Source organism: Schistocerca americana, chromosome X (genome assembly GCF_021461395.2).
Source record: "Schistocerca americana isolate TAMUIC-IGC-003095 chromosome X, iqSchAmer2.1, whole genome shotgun sequence".
NCBI classification, from domain to species: Eukaryota; Metazoa; Arthropoda; class Insecta; order Orthoptera; family Acrididae; genus Schistocerca; species Schistocerca americana.
In genome coordinates, this window is record NC_060130.1 from 993,199,463 (window position 1) to 993,221,121 (window position 21,659).

The window sequence follows — 21,659 nt, forward strand, 5'->3', positions numbered from 1 at the left end:
TTCAGTGCAACTGTCCACACTTTTAAAAAATCCTTTATTATGTGTTACATATTAATAATATGAATGGCACAGAATTATTTTGGATGCGAGGAGAAATTAAGGATCTGAGAGAAAAAGAATGACCTATTAAAGTGTACTCTACATGTTGGCTTCTGGAACTTCATCACCACCTCTGTCTTTTACTATTAGAGAGAAAAAATTGATTCTGCAAATGCTCAGAGTTCAACATCAGTTAAATGGTATTTAAAGGTTAAACGATAATTTCTTCATTTAGTTATTATCCAGGATGGAGACTTGCGTATTTTATACTCTTATGTACAAGTCAAGTCAGGCCTCACAAACTGGAACTTTTTTTTTGTCAACCTGTCATTGAATGTGTCATTTTGGATTTATGTACTCCTGTTTCAAGTGAATCATCAAGACATGGTGGGTGGAACACAGTCAGGGCACAGTGTCCTTGCTTACTCAGCCAACATTTTCAATGACATCTTTCGATGAGTCTGAAAATGGGCTGTTTGCCACAGCAGAGCAATAAGAAGTAGTCAAAGCAAAAATTGTTGTCCCTCTACAGTTACCAGGTTTTGAAACCTACCACAGTAGAAAACCAGTCCAAATTTACAAAAATTGTAAGCACACACATGAAATTTCAATGCACAGTATTCAACATCCAATTTTAAACGTGTCTGCACTTTTGCCCATTCCACACCAATTTAAATCTGATACCTAGTGTACCAGTGCTGCATTTAAACGTGGCATGAACAGGTTAAATTGAGCCTGATCGTTTTCGTGGCACAAACGTAGTAGTGACTTTCCAACATTTTCAAACTTTTGTGGATTGTGTTCCATTTTCACAATTATTCCCAGTTTCAATTAGCATGCCTTACAAAACATTTCCCATACTTCTGCGGAAAAAATTAAGAACATTAAGTCAAATGCTTTTGCTGGTCAAACAATATTGTCTTCTTATCAACTAATCCCTTGTGGATGGTGCTCAGTCAAAAGAAAAACACGATTAATGGATGAGAGTACAGACACGCTGAACCCTTATGTTCCTTTTCACTGCAAGAGAAATGTTCTACAAGTATCTGAAATGTGTTACAAAGGATTATACATTAAGCATTTTGGAAAGAGTTGCAAAACAGCACAATAAGGCACATGTACTTATCAGACGCTAATCTATTTGGTTTAAAGTTGTGTGATGCCTAGCTGTCTTACTTTTTACTGACAAGGGAAGCTCCCCATCACAACCCCCTCAGATTTAGTTATAAGTTGGCACAGTGGATAGGCCTTGAAAAACTGAACACAGATCAATCGAGAAAACAAGAAGTAGTTATGTGGAACTATGAAAAAAGGAAGCAACATATACAAACTGAGTAGTCCATGTGCAAGATAGGCAACATCAAGGAGAGGGTGAGTTTAGGAGCGCTGTGGTCCCGTGGTTAGCGTGAGCCGCTGTGAAACTACAGGTCCTTGGTTCAAGTCTTCCATCAAGTGAATATTTTACTTACTTTATTTTCGCAAAGTTATGATCTGTCCGTTCGTTCACTGACGTCTCTGTTCACTGTAATAAGTTTAGCGCTTGTGTTTTGCGACCGCACCGCAAAACTGTGCGATTGTTATTGATGTCGCGAGCTATATTTGCTGGATTCATATTGCCCTCGGAATACATCTCACGTATTTAATGCACTCTCATCCAAAGTAGTGAACAGTCAACTGCCAGCCAGGGAGCCTCGTTAGCAGGAATACTCTCTCTTCCGTGCACTGTAGTCGACTGACGTCGTGTGTTTCGATGTTTGTTTAGGTGTGGCGTCCCCATACTACAGCGCAGTTACCTCGCATCGTACGGACGGACAGATAATAATTGTCTGAAAATAAAAAATTAAACTTTTCAGTCGATGGACGACTTGAACCAAGGACCTCTCGTTCCGCAGCCGCTCACGCTAACCACGGCGTTCTAGAGCTCATATCGTCTTTGATGTTGCCTATGTTGCGCATTGACTACTCAGTTTGTATATTTCGCTTATTTTTTCATAGTTCCACACAACTTCTTCCTGTTTTCTTGATTGATCTGGATTCATTTTTTCAATGCCTATCCACTGTGCCAACTTATAACTAAATCTGAGGGGGGTGCGATGGGGAGGTTTCCTTGTGAGAGCTTTCTATTATCACAATGACATATCTCTTGTTCCTCTGTCAAAGCTTGTATGGCCATACTTTCAAATGCCTGTTCATGTCTCATCTTACGCTGTATTGAAAGCATTTGTTACAGACCACACACAAACCAGAGTTTTAATGTAACTGTTAAAAAATCTTCATATATTTTGGCAAAGGATACAGCATTTTGTTTATATAGTTCCTTGGTTTGTTACAAGAGAATACTTCTAGAACGCCAACACTTCAGTGGCAGCTGAATCACTGGTTTGGGGGAAAACAAGGAAACCAACACTATACTGCCTGCAAGCATGCATGGCTACAGCAAACAGAAACAGCAGCCTAAAAAACTAATGTTGGGATTGAATGTTTCAAGAGATGAAAGGATGAAGAAAAATTCAGCCTAAATTGCTGTTAGCTTTGCCGACAGACACAACAGTTACAACAGGAACTAAAATGAGTGTCACCATCGTTAGTAATCTGGAATTGAGTTGAAAGTTTTGTAATTACTTTAAAAACAGAATATGATCACTTCCAACTATTTTTGCCCCACATAGGTTCAACTACCATTTTATTTAGGGCAAATATCCCACTCACTATTTCGCTTTATATTATTAAACACTTCAAATTCCATAAAACAATCAGTTTTGATGATACTACTACTGTTTTGTGCTGGAACACATTACTGAATTAACTGGTTTCTATTTAATCTGATTCAAAATTATTAATGCTATTTTAACAATTTACTCAAAAGACATGTTTAATGTCCCATCAACAAGGAATTTATTAGAAACCAAGTGCAATCTCAAAATGCCAAGCATGAGAAAGGAAATAAGCTGAGTCCTGCACATGAATTGACAAGGGGAGGCCGCCAATTGTGAAATTCAGATTCGATTCATACTGCGCATAATGAAAGCTCATGGCCAGAGGTGTCATGTGGCAAAGCACCAAGATGCACTTCTCAGCCGTTGTCGAGAAAATCGACAGTTGAAAGAAACCGTTGCGGTGAAATACTCTCTACGATTAATAATTTTCTACAGCGTCGTGGCGCAGCGGTAAGCGCTCGGGTTCGTAATCCGAAGGTCACCGGATCGAATCCCGCGCCATGCGACCTTTTATTTTTTTTGTATTTGTTTTTTGTAATTCAAATGTGTGTGTATATATATAATTCCCGGCAATCAGTTGCAACAATTATGCATATAATAAGCTGTTGAAAGTCGTTTGTCGTGGAAAAACTGGCGACTTCGAACATCATTATGTTTTCCGCAAAGTTGTATTTCACAAATGTTATTAATTGTCTTCATAATGTTAACCACGTATAGTTAACGGAAGACGTAGAAGCGATATTCCAAAACGAATACGTATAGCGTAAGGCAAATGTTCGAATTAGAATACAGATCCCACGAACACAAATTTGCTGTGGCAGGTATGAAATATAAACTCCGTTACTCGCTCGTTACACTTGAAGGACAGATGTTGAATGGGCCGAAACGAGCCACCGCATAACAGCGTAGTTGCCTGCTAACTTCGAAAGAAGGTAGATGCGGTCCCTAGCGCAACTTACAACATCGTCGAAAATCAGTGCGGACGGGAGCTTTGGTACACCCTGTTAAAAAAACGGAAAAATGGAGGCGGTGCAATTGGAGAGCGATCAGCCTTCACCAACATGCATAAGCAATTCATTAAAATATATATATGCAGTGGTAAGCGCTCGGGTTTGTAATCCGAAGGTCGCCGGATCGAAAAAAAATATATATATATATATATATATATATGCACTTCTCAGCCGTTGTCGAGAAAATCGACAGTTAAAAGAAACCGTTGCGGTGAAATACTGTCTACGATTAATAATTTTCTACAGCGTCATAGCGCAGCGGTAAGCGCTCGGGTTTGTAATCCGAAGGTCGCCGGATCGAATCTCGCGCCATGCGACTTTTTTATATATATATATATATATATATATATATATATATATATATATATATATATATATATATATATATATATATATATATATATATATATAAAAAGTCGCATGGCGCGACATTCGATCCGGTGACCTTCGGATTACAAACCCGAGCGCTTACCGCTGCGCTATGACGCTGTAGAAAATTATTAATCTTAGACAGTATTTCACCGCAACGGTTTCTTTTAACTGTCGATTTTCTCGACAACGGCTGAGAAGTGCATCTTGGTGCTTTGCCACATTACACCTCTGGCCATGAGCTTTTATTATGCGCAGTATGAATCGAATCTGAATTTCACAATTGGCGGCCTCCCCTTGTGAGTCAAAGAAATCGTTAAAAAAATCCTCGATCTGAGTGGCTGGACAGGAATTAAAACTCATTCCTAAACACGAATCCTGTGTCAAACATTGTACTGCCTTGGGTACATCACACAACACACGTGTATTTTATTTGCATGTAAAAAAATTGTATTTTTTCATTTAATTTATTGGCAGTCTTACCAGACCTGTTGCTTCATTGTGCTGTAATAGGTCATGCAATCACACTTTTTCTAAAAACTTTATAATTTATCTACTGAAATAAAGTACTACCGACACTAAAAACAAAATGTTCTACATGTTCAATCAGAAGTGAGGACAATATAAAAGAGGGAAGTAAGAGAGATGAGAGTATTCTGAATATCACGGCTGAAGTGGACAAGAGCCTCAGAAAACAATCCTGTGCCCCTAGAAGTTGATAGTGCATTCTTCAGACGACTCACACTTGTAGGGTTTAATACATCTGCACAAATAGTTATTACTACCTTACAGTTCTAATTCTACAACTAAGAAACTTTACTCTCTATAGTTGAATCAGTGTAATAAGATCCCAGACAGCTGGTAGCACTGTTGTCAGCTTTCAACTGCGAAGCGCAAACAGCTGCAGGCAAAAACAGTAATTGCCTACGGAGCTCCGACAATCTGAGGCGTTGCCACAGAGACATTTACACAATTACGTTAGATGACTGGATTAAGATAGGTATGTGAAGCTGACGCACCCAGCCCAACGCAACTGTCAGAGATCTTTTTATGTAGGCCTACACTCAACTACAATATCTACACAATTTATTGATGATAAAAGAACACTAAACACAATAATGTATTGCATATCTTTTTCCTAACAAGGCAATTTGCACTACAATGTGTCTCAGAAATATACATTTCACGATCATTGCATCACCTGCTTTCGTATTCCACACATTGCACTCAGTCCTCCACAGTGTATTTCTTTGAATTCTCAAGGTAGTCTAAAGCTAGGTTGTAGAAGTTTTTAAGTTAACACCTGTCAATGAACACATTCATTAGGATGCTGTATTTCTCATATCTGGGTGAACAGACTGGAGTCCAGGAATATGCCTTGGAGTTGTACATGTCACAAATGGCACTCTCCTCTGAATGAGGCTTAAAACATAAATCAATGGAAGGTGAATTGTGTCCAGTTTAACACACACAATGTTGTGGCTGTGGTTAACACTTCATTTTTAAATGCTCTGCGAGAAAAGAACAGATTTGTATCCTGAAGTTCATTCTCTGGAACCTATGGAGCTGTACAAATGTGTGTGTGTGTGTGTGTGTGTGTGTGTGTGTGTGTGTGTGTGTGTGTTTTTCCTAAACTGTTACACTATTCCACATGGAAGGGAGAAGAGCACTGCATCAATGCAATACTAGCAACTAACCCAGGAAAACAATGACTTTGTGTAATTTATCTCAAAAGTTACATAAACTAAGTTAAACCTGAAATGATCCTAGAGGAATGTTCTCTAAGACTCAGTAAAACCTCCTTCAATCCCATAATGGTCATATGCCCATCTTGACAACACGCCTCCTACAATGTTTTTATGTCTTTAACCCTGTGTTCAACTTCAGATTTCCAAATAACTGAACAAGGGAACTGCTAAAAGCAAACTTCCATTATAAAATAAGTAGGCCTATAAATTTTTAACATGAGCAAAGCAAGAAGTAGACAAGAGTAATGCAATGTTAGAAGTGGCATTTGTAGTTCTTACATAACCTCTGTGAAAAAAGAAATTTATGAGTATTCCGAGTTACAATACAATCAGTCAAAAATCTGAATTTGCAAGAGCAATGATACTGCTTACTACATACTACTAAAGCAAAAATACAAAAACTTAACACTTTCAAATATCAAGAACACTTTTTTTTTTGTTAAGACTGATTAAGAGACAAAATTTAGTGTTAGAAATTTCACACACTCATTTATATTCTGCTTTCAATAATAAACATAATATAAAAATTACTTCTAATGATCTACAAACCTCATCATCATCTTTAAAAGATGTCTTTCGAGCATCAGGACCTGTAACAGATCAAAGACTCAGTAAAGTTTCTTAGAAATAATACACTACTAAATTTAAGTGTTTCACAGAGATTGAAAATAATCTTTCTTTTGGGCTGTCTAATCAAATTAACTTTCTGGTTCATCACATTGTTTAGGAAGACTTACGGAAGCCAATGACTTGACTGGAAGCACAAAACTTCAGGCAATAGCTGCCCAAATTTCCAAAGTAACATTGAAAAATCTCTAATACAATAAGTGTGTTTTTACTACATTTTAGGACATAACCGTGTGGCATTTAGTATAGTAGGAAGAGGACGGGATTTTCATAGAATGTATGTGTAAGCCTTAGAGAGACTCATAATGGAATGAAGTGACAGAAATAAACTTCAAAAAACTACCCTGCTAAAGACAATATCGTGTACAAAAGGAAATCCGCATTCAAAAAAATTGCAAAATATAGAAAGACAGACTGGCTAATTAGCACTGAGTATTATGATCCATGACTTAGCACAGACTATACATACACCTTTCAAAATATTCACTCTTCTAAATTTTGTTCTGTTCAGCTTTTTAAGTAAATCACATTGCCAGGGAGGCACATATTACAAAGCATTATATTTAAATCATGAAACACGACTGTCATAATTAACAGCTGTTTAACTTTATAGGTTTGAAACAGTGTTGACAATGGTGAAAGATATTTGATCATCATAATAAGTACAATGATTTCTCTAGATACTGTCAAAACAGCAGTCAGTTGAGGATCAAATTTATTAAACCTGTTATCATATGAGAGCTGAGGATAATGATACAATAAGTTCACACTTTTCATTATTTCAAAAAAAAACATAGTAGTTGTGCTGTGATCAAAAAGAGATGTATGCTTATAATTACCATTGAAGAATAAATCATCTGGCGAGGTTAGAGTCAACACAAACCACAGCTCAAATTCAGGTGAAAATTCACAAGCATGAACACAATAAGTACAGGGAAATATGGAAGCACGCCGGGAAATATTGAAGGAATTGGGGTTGGGGGGAACAACAAAGAACTAAAATTACTGCACATTGGGATAGTTGCAGATGGGTACATGGGAGCGACATGATTATCAGTAACACACAAAGAGAAATACCACAACCCATACTTTCTTCACAAAAAAAATTCGTCATAAGAGATGTTATATCTTATCTCAGAAACGATGGCGTGTTCACATACAGGCTACTATAATGTGGTATGTTCCTCGAACACAATTCCAACTACTCGGTTTTAAGATTGGCAATCAAGCGGTCCAAGTAATTACGCATTCAACGATGAGTAAAATGTATTTCGGGAGAAAGTAAAGCATTCAGCATGAAAGAGTGAATGATTAAAACCACGCTATTAATTCAATGTCATATAAATAATGCTCAAGCATTTGTTACGCTTTTCCAAATACTCCTCCAAGTGGTCTTGATACCACGCAAAAAAATAGACGTAAGTGGATTTACGAGCGCCAAACTGATTCTCTAGAGTCAAATAAGTTATGAAAATACGTGTATAGCAAAATATAAAGAGCTCTCACTGTACGTAGTATACCATACTTAAAAATATACACTACCAAATATTGACAAACAAACGTGGTAAAAAAAAGTAAATAAATAAAAAATACATACCAGTTAAAATCATATCAGTCATTCTTGCTCTACCAATTCCACATAAAATATTCAACTAACTGCATAATTCTACAAAAATAACACTTAAAGCCCGTAAGTTTCACTGCCCACCAATTTCCTCTACGAATGGCACTATACAACTGCATTTCTTCGCTGCTTTTCATAAAGTCAAAGACAACATTTTCGTGCGCTGTCATTCAATTATTCACGTACACAGATGCAATATAGTTGCTGAAATACTCGACATAATTTCTGGTAGAAATATATATTTTGAGATATTAGTATATACCAATTAAAATGAATGTTATTGCCAAATTAACTATAATGCAAGATAAAAACTTTAAATTACATGGTCATTACAATATACGAAACGGATTGAATTGGATTGTTTGGGGGAAGAGACCAAACAGCGAGGTCATCGGTCTCATCGGATTATGGAAGGATGGGGAAGGAGCCATCCCGGCATTTGCCTGGAGCGATTTAACATAAATCAGGATGGCCGGACGCGGGATATACGAAACGAAAAAATATACAATTGCTAGCTGACCGCCACGTTTGAGATTGGTAATTACTTTCGAAGTGTTGCCTGAATGAATAAGTCTTCCACTGCATGTGATACGAAACATAATGTATTTTCTTAAAGTGTGTTAAAACACCTTTTCCCTCCTTTTCACGAACCTGAGAAGGTACCGTAGTGAGTGAATATTCTCAAGCAATCGTACAGAGTAGTGAAAGTTATAAACGATATAAGACTGTACGAAGACAGACAAGCTCGTACAAAGATTATTGCACTACAGTTATATTACAATATTATTATAATTTACTCGCAACACAGATGTATTGGTACTTCACCAACTTATACATTATTTCAATATGGATTCCATACAGGGAAAAACACCATGAACACAGTTAACGAATTCAATGAATCACTGAAAAAAAGCAATAAAGTAACAGGTATCTCCTGCCACCTCAATAAAAAATTAGATTCAGTGAATCACTTGATACTGCTTTAAAAAATAGATTGATATGGCACCAGATATACGGTAATGCTTTGAAGTGACTCAAATCTTATCTGATAAACAGGAAAACAAGAATCTCAACATCTTACACCATGTAGAGCACATCTCAGTGGAGTACAATTTCACAAGAAGTCCCTCAGGCTCAATTTAAGAAGAAATTCGATCTGTCTTGCACATAAATTACTCACCTCTCGATGTCAGTACTCAACCAATCATGTTTCGTTACTCACTGAAAAAGAAAACTCTCGAGAAATTTTTGATGATGTTATAAACACCTTCAATTACCCTGAAGCATGATTCCAACGAAATGGGCTGAAACGTAACGTTTCAAAGGCTGTGTTGACACGATTTAATACTAGACACTAAAAAAATTAGCGGCATCAGTATAATACATAAAAATCAAGTTATAAAATGAATCTGAGTCGATAACATTCTTAGGAATTTAGACAAAAGTTTCAGTTGACAGGCACACACAAATGATTTAAGTACTAACTGTTCATTTGACGTATTTTCATTTTTCCCAAGATGTATCTCAATCTCAAATTGTTTCAGTATATACTATTTTACCTTTATCCTGTATGTGCAAAACTGAGAGATCATTTTCTGTTCCCGACAATATGTGAAATGAACAGATTACAGAAGATGCAAAGAAAGTTTTTAAAAACTCTGTAGATCTATTATAATATCAGTTTTTGGTTAGCTGCTTTACTCACAATAACACTGTTTACATTTTGTTTGTGACGAGATTCGCACTCCCAATGATCTTCACGGGGCTGTGAATTAACTTTTAATATTGGTGAAATGACACAATTTCGAAGACTTTACTGGTCTCATACAGATATGATTTTATGTATATTGACTGACGTGGCGAGTGAAGATTTGTAGCAAGGCAAGAAACTTTTGTACCCAGGTGTCCTGCTTATTAGGCAGGTGTGTTAGCTACTAAGCCACCTTGACACAGCGATACACGCAACTGCATGGATTACCCTGGTATGCCTCTCTCCTCGAATCATATTCTCACAGCCACTCCAGTCTAATTTGAATTCCCCCTTATAGGCAAACAGAATCGCCAAGGCTCTCCACGTTCTAGAACAGCACCTCAGCATAGAATGTAAATGTGAAATCCATTCTGAAAACCCAGGTGCAGGCGAGAATTTGGATAGAGGAGGGAGGCATGCCAGAATAATTTGTGCAGTTATGTGAACCGCTTTGCCAAGTGGCAAATTTTCACTCACTGCTTGAGACTTTATACATAAAATCATATTTGTAAGTGATTAGTAAAGTCTGTGAAATTATTTCATTTCATTTGCATAAGTACCTGCACCTGGATTTCAGGCTGGATCCCCCATTTACTTTCGATGTTGAGGTGCTATTCCAGAGCAGGGAAAGTCTCGGTAGTTCTGTTCGTGTGTAAGGGGGAATTTAAAGTAGACTGGGGTGGCAGTGAGAATTTGGATCGAGGAGGGAGGCATGCCAAAGTTGATTGGTTGATTTGGGGGAGTGGACCAAACAGCAAGGTCATCAGTTCCATCGAGTTAGGGAAGGATGGGGAAGGAAGTCTGCCCTGCCCTTTCAAAGTAATCATCCTGGCATTTGCCTGAAACGATTTTGGAAAACCTAAAACAGGATGGCTGGACACAGGTTTTGAACCGTCGTCCTCCTGAAGGCGAGTCCAGTGTGCTAACCACTGTGCCACCTCTCTCAATGTGTGCTAGAGTGATCCATGCAGTTGTCTGAACTGCTGTGCCAAGGTAGTTTAGTGGTTAATGCACCTGCCTAGTAAGCAGGAGACCCAGATTCGATTCCTGGCCTGGGTACAGATTCTCACTCGCTGCTTCAGTCTATATACGTAAAATGTTGTTATTGGTTGTGTCTTTGATGTTTGGTCAAAATACCGACAAGAGACAGAGTGAGCTCAGTGTTGGTTCCAATGCTATTTCATTGATCCACACATTGGAGAAAAACTGTTGGCACCGATGTTGGCCCCAAGGTGTGGACCCAGCCTTTCATTGCATTAATATTTGTTCCATAGATCATGACTACAACATGTCAGTTTAACATAAAGTTTCCTTATATGACATAATTATAATTTTTTCCTTTTTTACAATTACTAGGCCTACTTTATATCCAAAAATTCACCTATTGAGTAGAAGCAGTAGTCAGTTAGAAATTCTTTTAGTTTATTTTTAAGTGCTAGTTGCCTAACTATCAGACCTTTAATGCTATTTGGTCAAAGACCAAAGACTTCTGTGGGAACTTAATTCACCCCTTTCTGTGCCAATGTCAGATTTAACCCTGTTATTTTTGAATTGGGATGGGTTATTCATAACATACTTCATAAGTGAATATATGTATTGTGAAGGTACTGTGGATATCCCGAGTTCCTTAAATAAATCTCTGCAAGATGATCTTGGGTGGGCTCCAGCTTTTATTCTGATTACACGCTTTTGTGCAATGAATGCTTTTTCTCTTATTGATGAATTATTCCGAAATTTAATGCCATATGAAGGCAGTGAATGAAAATAGGCATAGTAGGCTAATTTATTGATATGTTTATCACTAAAATTTGCAATAACTCTAATAGCACAAGTAGCTGAACTCAAATTTTTCAACAGATCATCAGTGTGTTTTTTCCAGTTAAATTTCTCATCACTTCACACACCCAGAAATTTTGAATATTCTGCCTTAGCTGTTCAAAGTCCCTATCAACAATGTTATGACATTTACTGTACAAACTGTATATACTGTGTTTCCTCGAAATTTAATGAGGGTGCATTTGCAGAGAACCAATTAATAGTTTCCTGAAAGACATTATTTACAATTTCCTCAGCTAATTCTTGTTTGTGGGTATGATTACTATACTTGCATCATCAGCAAAAAGCACTAGTATAATTGTGTAGGCTTCTGTGGCCAGTTTTAGTCGACATAAAAGTTTTCTGGGTATGGTACCGCATCATAATGTATAAAACTACCGCTGCTGGAGAAAAACCAACGTTTCACTCCATATTCATAAAGATGAAAAGCTAGTTCTGTTTAGTCTACATAAAAGTTTTCTAGGTATGGTACCCCATCATAATGTATAAAACTACTGCTGCTGGAGAAAAACCAACGTTTCAGCCATAGTTGCAGTGGCCTTCTGCTGGGTCTAAGAAGGCTGCTGCAACCGTAGCCGAAACGTTGGTTTTTCTCCAGCAGCAGTAGTTTTATACATTATGATGTGGTACCATACCGAGAAAACTTTTATGTTGACTAAAAAGAACTAGCTTTGCATCTTCATGAATATAGAGTGACAAGTCACAAACATATGTTAAGAACAATAAGGGACTGAAACCTGTGGGACACTGTTCTTGATACCTCCCCAGTTAGAAGACTCTGCAGATTTTTGCAGACTATCTGTACTATTAATTGTAACCTACTGCATTCTTCCAGTTGGATATGAATTAAATCATTTGTGCTCTGTCCTGCTCGTACCACAATACTTAAGTTTATCTAGCAGAATTTCCTGAGTCACATGGTCAAAAGTCTCTGAGAGATCACAAAAAGTCCCAATGGGTGATGTTCGGCTATTGAGAGCATTTAATATTTGATCAGTTAAAGCATATATAGCATTTTATAATGAGAAGCCTTTCTGAACACAAAACTGACATTTTGTTAGTACTTCATTTTTACAAATATGTGAAGCTACTTTTGAATACATTATTTCGTTAAGAACTTTGGATGAAACTGAGAGAAGTTAGTTTGGGCACTAGTTTTTAGCATCAGACCTACACCCTTTTTTATGCAATGGTTTAACAATGGAATATTTCAGTCTATCTGGAAAAACGCCCTATTCCAATGAGGTACTACATATGTGGCTGAGAATCATACTTATCTGTTGGGAACAAGATTTTAGTACTCTGAGGGAAATGCCATCAATTACATGTGAGCTTTTACTTTTGAGTGAATTTGTTATTTTCCTAATTTCAGTAGGAGAAGTGGATTGAACTTCAATTTTATCAAATTGCATAGGTTCTGTCTCTTCCATATACAGCCTTGCATTTTCTAATGAATAGCTGGATCCTATGTTTACAGTTGGCAAGGCCACTGCAGTTCTTCCTTATTCAGTTTGATACTTGTATATGTGTATCTACCATTACACTGGCTCATCCTTCTGCTAGGGTGAGTTTTAATTACATGATACCTCTTTCTTATTACTTTCATGTTTTATCTGTCCCCCCAACCCTCACTCCCGTAATTCGTTATGCGAAACGCATTTCCTGTTTATCTTTTTTAGCTGTTTTTAGGGTTACCCCACATTAACTTGTAGTTCATGACAAGCTTGTTTTCCACCTCCATTTTACATGACAACCAGGTTCCATACTTAATGCTTTCAATGGTCAAACAAGTAGGTATTTTAAATCTACTCATCTTTTAGCGATATTAGGTCCACTGTTCGCTAGGTTCATGTCTCTGAGCTGCAATTATTTCCTTATTAAAAAGTTTTCGATGGCGTTGGGCCTAGGGCATGTAATACTTTTTAAAAGAGTAAACCGCCATTTGACTGTGTATTATTATATTTATCTTTTGTGCTATCCAGATTTCGCCTTTTATGCCATTTTCAAGAACTTTGCTGAAGGTTGTTAGACCATTAATAAGTTATATTTGTTAAGACTGTCCAAAGCAGGAGGCGACTGATGACCTCAGAAGTTAAGTCGCATAGTGCTCAGAGCCATTTCGTCCAAAGCAGGTAAACAAGGCTAACACATGTGTTTAAGAAGTAACTCTCGAAGACAATGATAATGACATAAAAGCCGAAATCTGGATAGTACAAAAGATAAATGTAATAATACACAGTCAAATGGCAGCTTACTCTTTTAAAAATTATTTCTTATTGTTCCAGTCTGCCTGCATGAAATACGTAAAAAATGGAATTAGTAAACCAGTTACGTAATTAACACAGAGACTGTTCACTCATTTGAATCATTACTCTACTGTTGCTGCATTTGCTATAAGTGAATGGAATGGAATACAATGTAAAGAAATTAGAAACGTTTTTGGGGCTAATTAATTGTTATTGTCGTTTTGGTGAAGGATAATGTGACTGCGTCTAAGCCCTTAAAAAGTTATCAAAGAAAGGAGTAACTTTTGAATGGTTTGCAGAATGTGAAACTCACTGTAGCCAACATATATGCCTCATGAGAATCAGAAGCTATATTGTTGTTTAACATAATTCTGATCTATTGTTCAGTTTGCAACTCAGACTGAAGAGCAAATGAGAATTATCTTAAAGAATGTGAAACTGTTATACTTTTGAGCTACCCTTTGGCCTTAGCTGTCGGTGTTATTTTGAGCCAAGAGCACAATGGTAAAGGAAAATGTATTAGTTGCGCTTCTCACCACATCAACAAAGTTAAATTCAATTACAGTAGCACAGAAAGGGGGTTGTTGGCGTTAATGTCTGACGTTAACTACCTTAAATGCTACCTATATGAGAGGAAATTTATCATGGTAATTGGCGTTTTTGTGACCGTTAAATTTAAAGGACCCCAATAGCCAGCTGATGCGTTAGGCTTTAAAACTAATGAAGAATGATAGTGAAGTACGTCATAAACCTGAAAAACTGCACTAAAATGCAGACGCCCTCGATAGAAAGGTTCGAGTAGTGCAAGCAGATGAAGAATCAAAAGATGTCCAGGAAGAACACGTTGACTGACAACAGTATGCCACAATGCCTGGTTTTGTGCTTGGAGACGATATGTTGTTGTTGTTGTGGTCTTCAGTCCTGAGACTGGTTTGATGCAGCTCTATCCTGTGCAAGCTTCTTCAACTCCCAGTACCTACTGCAGCCTACATCCTTCTGAATCTGCTTAGTGTTTTCATTTCTTGGTCTCCCTCTACGATTTTTACCCTCCACGCTGCCCTCCAATACTAAATACTTCTCCCCAATTTTATTCAATACCTCTTCATTAGTTATGTGATCTACCCATCTAATCTTCAGCATTCTTCTGTAGCACCACATTTCGAAAGCTTCTGTTCTCTTCTTGTCTAAGCTATGTATCGTCCACGTGTCACTTCAATACATGGCTACACGCCATACAAATACTTTCAGAAACGACTTCCTGACATTTAAATCTATACTCGATGTTAACAAATTTTTCTTCTTCAGAAACGCTTTCCTTGCCATTGCCAGTCTACATTTTATATCCTCTCTACTTCGACCATCATCAGTTATTTTGCTCCCCAAATAGCAAAACTCCTTTACTATTTTAAGTGTCTCATATCCTAATCTAATTCCCTCAGCATCACCTGACTTAATTCGAATACATTCCATTATCCTCGTTTTGCTTTTGTTGATGTTCATCTTATACCCTCCTTTCAAGACACTGACCATTCTGATACAACGTACCTCAAAACTCGGTTGGGAAGCCAATTGGTGATACCAATGTCACTCCAGACTTGTATTATTGCTCAAATCCATGGCAGCATACAAGTTTGTCATCGTGGCAGACTTGCACTTTATGATTGGGATGGATACATTCTTTTCGTACAATCAACTTTTTGTGGCAGAATCCACAAGTCAACAGGGCATATCTCATTTCATCTAGTTTATCAGCGTCCCATGAATTCCCCCTTTGAAATAGACAAGTTACTGCCATATGCAGGCCAAAAGAAATAAGGCCTTTAGCACACTGGCTTAAAGCAATCTGGAGTCAAGTTCAACATAAAAATGTGAAGCCTACACCTAGGCAAGTGCAGAGGAAATGTAAAGTAGCAATACTGCCTCCATATCAGCCAACTAACTGGGTGCTATTGCAAAATTCTGCAATTAAGAAAGGCAAAACTAAAGAAAAATTCACTCTATCTTTTGAAGGCCATATCAAGTCATACGTTTCACTTCTCCCACCACTGCAGTAATACAACCATCAGATTGTTTTGTGATAGTCCATTTTTATTGGATAAAACCCTGTCAGGGGAACACTTTGCTAGCCCTACTCTATTAGATTTGCCTAGAAACTATCCACCTGCTGTCTAGACATCCTTATGAGCTACAGTCATGTGATTAGAATCTGTATGAACCCAGTAAAGTAGTCCTGAAGCTTTAGTGAAGCACCGCTAATTTTAAATATATTTGTTGTATCTTGATCAAATGCTTGCCTGCTTGTAGCCTGAAACCATTTTATATATTTTATTCTGTGTACTTTATTTTTAGCATTTCATATTTTTTAATCTGTGGAGAAAGCGTGTAGAGGTTATCCACCCCCCCCCCCCCTACTGCAAAACTTGTGAAATGTGTTTTATATCGTTCATCTGCTAAGCACATTAGTCCTTTAATGGACGCAGTATTGCTGTTTGCTTCTGCTTTAGATTCCAAAAGTATATTTGCAGTCGTTTTTTGTAACTCATCCTTAACTGGTAGTTCCATATCTTCTTGTTGTAATCTTGTACCTTGCATAATTTCTGGGGACAAGTATTCGAAATGCCAAGTGAAAGCCGAATATATGCAGACATCTCACACTTAAGTCATTCATCTAATAGCGTTTCCTTGAGCTCTAATTGGAGTGACGCATTATTTCCTTTTAACAGTGGTAAAAATGGCGCCTTTCACACCCTTTACACATACTACATACACATAACACACTACTAACGACAGTGGAGGGTTGATCCCTTCCACAATTACACAAACACGATAATTAGATGTTGTAGGACCTGATGAACAGATTGTCTGTGTCATGAAAAGTGTTTCCATACTCAACATGAGTAAATTCCGCAGTTTTCTTTCACAACGTAATTTTCAACCTTATCGGTGTTTTTTAATTTAGGAATTTTTTAAAGAACTTGCGTGATCTTATGAATATGTAGACACTGTGTGCCACTAAGCCATCACATGCCACACTGACAGCCATTACTGAAGGTGGAGTTAACGTCCCCTTCCATGCCCACTGTCATCTGCCCCACACATGCTGCTACTGCCACATGGAGAGAGCAACCACATGCTTTCTTCCCATCAGCTACGTTGCCACACAAAAAAAAAAACCGTCACCGCCATTTGAAAGGGTCTAACATATCTTTACGTAAAGTTTGCCTCCAGTGATACATCAACAATACACTTTCGTACTGCTCGCTGCAACACTGTGCATGTTGTGATGAAGCTTGTGACATTGTATTTCACAGATAATATGGGCCCCCTTTGCATTGTTGCCATACGACTACACTTTTAAGGTGCTGGCTGTTCGTGGACAAGATTGTTGTTGACTTCTGGAAGTAATATGCAAGGACTAGTTAGACTATGAAACACCCTATAATAAGCGCGCCATTATGAGGTGCTTCAGCTGCACACATACTGCACCTTCTGTCAGTAGAACAAAAACATATACTGCATTTAAAGTCATATGAAACGAAAGTAGAAGTTGCTATGATATCGCAAATTTTTCCCTTACGTGCAATGGAAATACAAATTTGGACTCAATTTTCTCACATTGAGAACTCAGAAGTAGCGATCTATGTTTCACTTGGAAAAACTTTCAATAGCCAAGTTCACATGTGCTAATTTTACTATACAGCAAGTGAATTGACAAATCTGAGGGCTGGCAAGACTTATGCCATGTGGACAACAGTCTGCTGTTGTGTGCTGCCATCTGGTGGCATTGACGTTAACTTGTAGGTGAGCGCAAGGGCTAGCTGTGCGCGCTGTTATCAGTGCAAATTGTTGATCAATTCCATATGTATTTCGCCCGTAAGGCTATTACATCATGCCAGTTGCGCATGTGCAAAAGCCCCTTCAAACGTGCACAGCCTAAGATGTGCTTGCGACCCTGATGCCAAGTTTCAGTATATTTAGTCCTGTGTATTTCAGATTGTCACATCTACGTTATGTTGAACAGCATTCAAAGAAAAAGAAACAACACATCGGCAATGTGTCAAAATTTAGGGCATTCACGAGTTCTTGTGCTCCGATACAGCAGCCACCACTGAGCTGAAGGAAGGGTAAAGAGAGGCAGGAAGTGGCAACAGGTAACAGAAGGAACAGTCTTAGAACTTTGTCAGACAGTTTTGTGGTGAATGTAAAACATAAGTTTGATTTGTTGCTTCAGTTAGAAAGTGATGAGCCTCAGACAGAGGTAGGTGTAGAGAGGGTACAACTAACTTTCAATAGAAAATTTAGTAAGAATGTAGGGAAGTCAGCACACAGAAAGAAAGTTTTGTTGTTAGGTAGTTCTCATACTAGAGCTGTAGGCCAACTTCTGAAGGATGAATAAGGATCACAGTATCAGTCCACCAATTTTGTTAAACCTAGTGCTGGTCTGCGTCAGGTGACAGAGGATTTAGGTTCATTCTGTAAGGGCTTTACCAAGAATGACACCATGGTTATTGTTGGTGCGCTGGGCAATAGTGTTAACAGAGATCCTGGAGACAATATGGTATGTGACCTGGTAAAGATTACATCAATATCGAGACATACCAGTGTGAAGTTTGTGTCTATCCTGTGACGCCATGATGACCCCATATGAACTCTTCTGTCAGCAGGGTTAATTTGGAGTTGGAGCAGCTGCTTGGGTCGGGTGTGGGGTCACGTATTGGTGTAGTTCCTGTTGATTCCGTCAGTAAGTGGGATTATACTAGGCATGGCCTATATCCGCGGCCGCCTGTATTAGAGGCTGGAGTCGTCAAGCTGACAACGCCGTAGCCTGTGACGTCAATAGGCAGCCTAGCGTGACCAGCTAGGCCGAGACTGAAGTTTAGATTTCGTCGAATGCAGACGACGTGTCAGATATAAATACGCAATCACTTTCTTTTTTTGTAGATTTGGTCCGTATAAATAACACAGTAACCTAGAAAAGCAAATTTCTCGCAGTATTACGCCGACTTTATGTTGGAATTACGCATTTTATTCTCGTTTCCTTGCAACGATGAACTTTGCAATAACTCACATGTGCTTCACAGCAGTATATTATGACGTTTCTTACCCAAGATTTGGAGATATAAGTTCAGCAAACAATTTTGTGAGGTACCTATTAACATTATTTGCAGACTTGCAATTATTTCAGTCTGTTATTTGAAATGTATTATCATGTTCCTTACTATATAAATGACAAACTAATATAAAAGTTTCTGACAGCTGCAACATATCTTTCACACCTTTATATATGAGGGTGACATAATAATAATAATTTTTAACGAACGTTTTTTGTGTATTGTTCATTAGTATGTTAGATTTTTTTTAAATCACAGGTCATACACAATCTATTTAAATACTTTCACACATTTTTCTGAGGCAGAATGAACTGGGGACCCTGCTGTAGGATTTTCATAAGAAGCATGACTGAAATTTATCAGTGCATTAAAGTTTATTTCATAGTGGCCACCTCCTCCTTGCCAGTACTAATCAGAGCATTTAAGGACTGAGGTTATGGGTATGAAAAAAGTTTCATAATTTTGTGTCAAAAGTTATGTAATGTTTTTAATTTTCTATTAACTCCCTCCTTCTTGGAACATATTAAATGATCATTTTGGAGTTTGGTATAATTATTTAATAATATGTTACACATAATGAAAACCAGCTTTTTGTAGATATCAGTAAGTGGCCTTCCACAGAGACGTGAATCTGTTACAAATATTTGCAGAGAAACATGTGATTCAACTCCTTGGCCAACCAGATTGAGTAGTAATTGCTTTTGATTTTGACAAGTGAGGAATTTTGTTTCATTCTCTTGAGATATTAAAAGCTGCATAACTGTATATATACCGAGCGAGGTGGCGCAGTGGTTAGACACTGGACTCGCATTCGGGAGGACGACGGTTCAATCCCGCGTCCGGCCATCCTGATTTAGGTTTTCCGTGATTTTCCTAAATCGCTCCAGGCAAATGCCGGGATGGTTACTTTCAAAGGGCACGGCCGACTTCCTTCCCCGTCCTTCCCTAATCCGATGAGACCGATGACCTCGCTGTCTGGTCTCCTTCCCCAAAACAACCAACTAACCAACTGTATATACAAAAGTGCCAAGTTCCCCAACAATATCTGATGGCACAGTCAATCCACTTTGGACAAGGTTATCAAAATATTTATCTGTGGTGTGTGTGCCTAAAACAAAGTCAGTGCATGTTGTACAACTGAGCAATTGTGTTGTTTTGTGTGCTGAATAACCACAAACATACAGAAGCACAGATTTGTGTACATCCACGTTTTCATCGACTATGTTGCTCGAAACACTTACAAACAGATTCTCGTCAACATACATAGACATTACATCTGAGATGCTTACGTCATTCATTATTTCTGGAGAAAATTTTACTGGGCCATATTTTGCAGACTTTATTTCCAAAACAGTCATTATACGCAACTTCTTTTCAAATTCAAATACCTGGGTTACAGAAACATTGTAGTTTCCACCCGATAATTGACGATACCTACTAAACTGTGATTCCAAATTATCAGTTTGTAGTTTTCCCGTCAGAAGATACTGCACACCTACACCAATGAAAGAATATTCTACAACTTCTGAAATAACAGAAGTACTCTGATACAATGCCTGATGTGTGTCTGTGGTCAGACAACTGGTAGTGTCCAAAGCCCTCCATCTCTCTAACCAAGCCAAAAATTTGTCGAGAAATTCAAGCCTGTCATCAGAAGCACTAGTGAAAGGCAGACACAATTCATTTTGTTTGCGAATTCCCTTTGTACAGTTCTTAACATTAATATTATTCCACCAACGGAGAATGATTTCAACAAAGTGTACAGTTCCTGAATTTTCACCATATTCAGCTTTTAAGCCTGCAAGTGTTGTGTCATTAAAAATATTGCAGACAAGATTGACATTTTGTCTTTCTAAGCTACTGGGATACACTGATTTGTGAGTCAACCGAGGAGCTAATTTCAAAAGCTGGTTGAGTTCCATTTTGTATAGGTTCTCAATATCTGAAAATTTTGCCATTAGCAGATCACTGGATGATGAGTCAAAGTGGGGAAATTTAAATGTTCTGTCACTGTCCCTCTGGTTCAACCAGTTGTTCCTAATACATTTTAACAAATGAACAGTGTCAAACATTACAAATACAGGGGAGCCACATGACAGAAAGGAATATGGACTGCTGGAATTTTTTACCAATAGTGAAAACATATTCCTATTAATTCTGTTGTTATCAGATATAATAACAACAACAGTCAGACCACACGTGGAAAGAAACACATTAAGTGTTAATTTATGGAGATCTGAGCCTGACAACTGTTTGACAGGAATCAAATGAACAGTGTCAAACATTACAAATACAGGGGAGCCACATGACAGAAAGGAATATGGACTGCTGGAATTTTTTACCAATAGTGAAACTGCCATATAAAGATGACGTGAGAAAGGCAAGCACAGTTTTTGCCTCAGATGGGGCATTATTTTCTGTATATCCACGGAGTTTCCCCCCTTTAAACTGAATACATGGCTCAACATAAATTTCATCCACTTGCAGAATTACAAATTTTTCTCTCTCATCTAATTTATCCACAACAATTTTAAGAAAATGGGCATTTTGTGATTTATTGGTTGGACAAATCTTCAGTGAAG

At 37.8% G+C, this 21,659-nt stretch overlaps 1 protein-coding gene across 3 annotated transcripts in view; it reads right to left on the reverse strand.

The window, feature by feature from the left end:
- LOC124554901 (PHD finger protein 23B-like) overlaps nucleotides 1-8,261 on the reverse strand; it is a 41,224-nt gene extending 32,963 nt beyond the window's left edge. For all 3 annotated transcript variants that reach the window (XR_006968486.1, XM_047128591.1, XM_047128590.1), the window contains exons 1-2: nucleotides 8,108-8,261; nucleotides 6,433-6,473 (exon numbers count right to left, since the gene is read on the reverse strand). Coding sequence is in view for 2 of the 3 variants with exons in the window: in XM_047128591.1 (XP_046984547.1) it covers nucleotides 6,433-6,473; nucleotides 8,108-8,129 (63 nt within the window). In the remaining variant the exon portion in view is untranslated. The remainder of the gene's footprint in view (nucleotides 1-6,432; nucleotides 6,474-8,107) is intronic.
- Nucleotides 8,262-21,659: the final 13,398 nt, after the last annotated feature.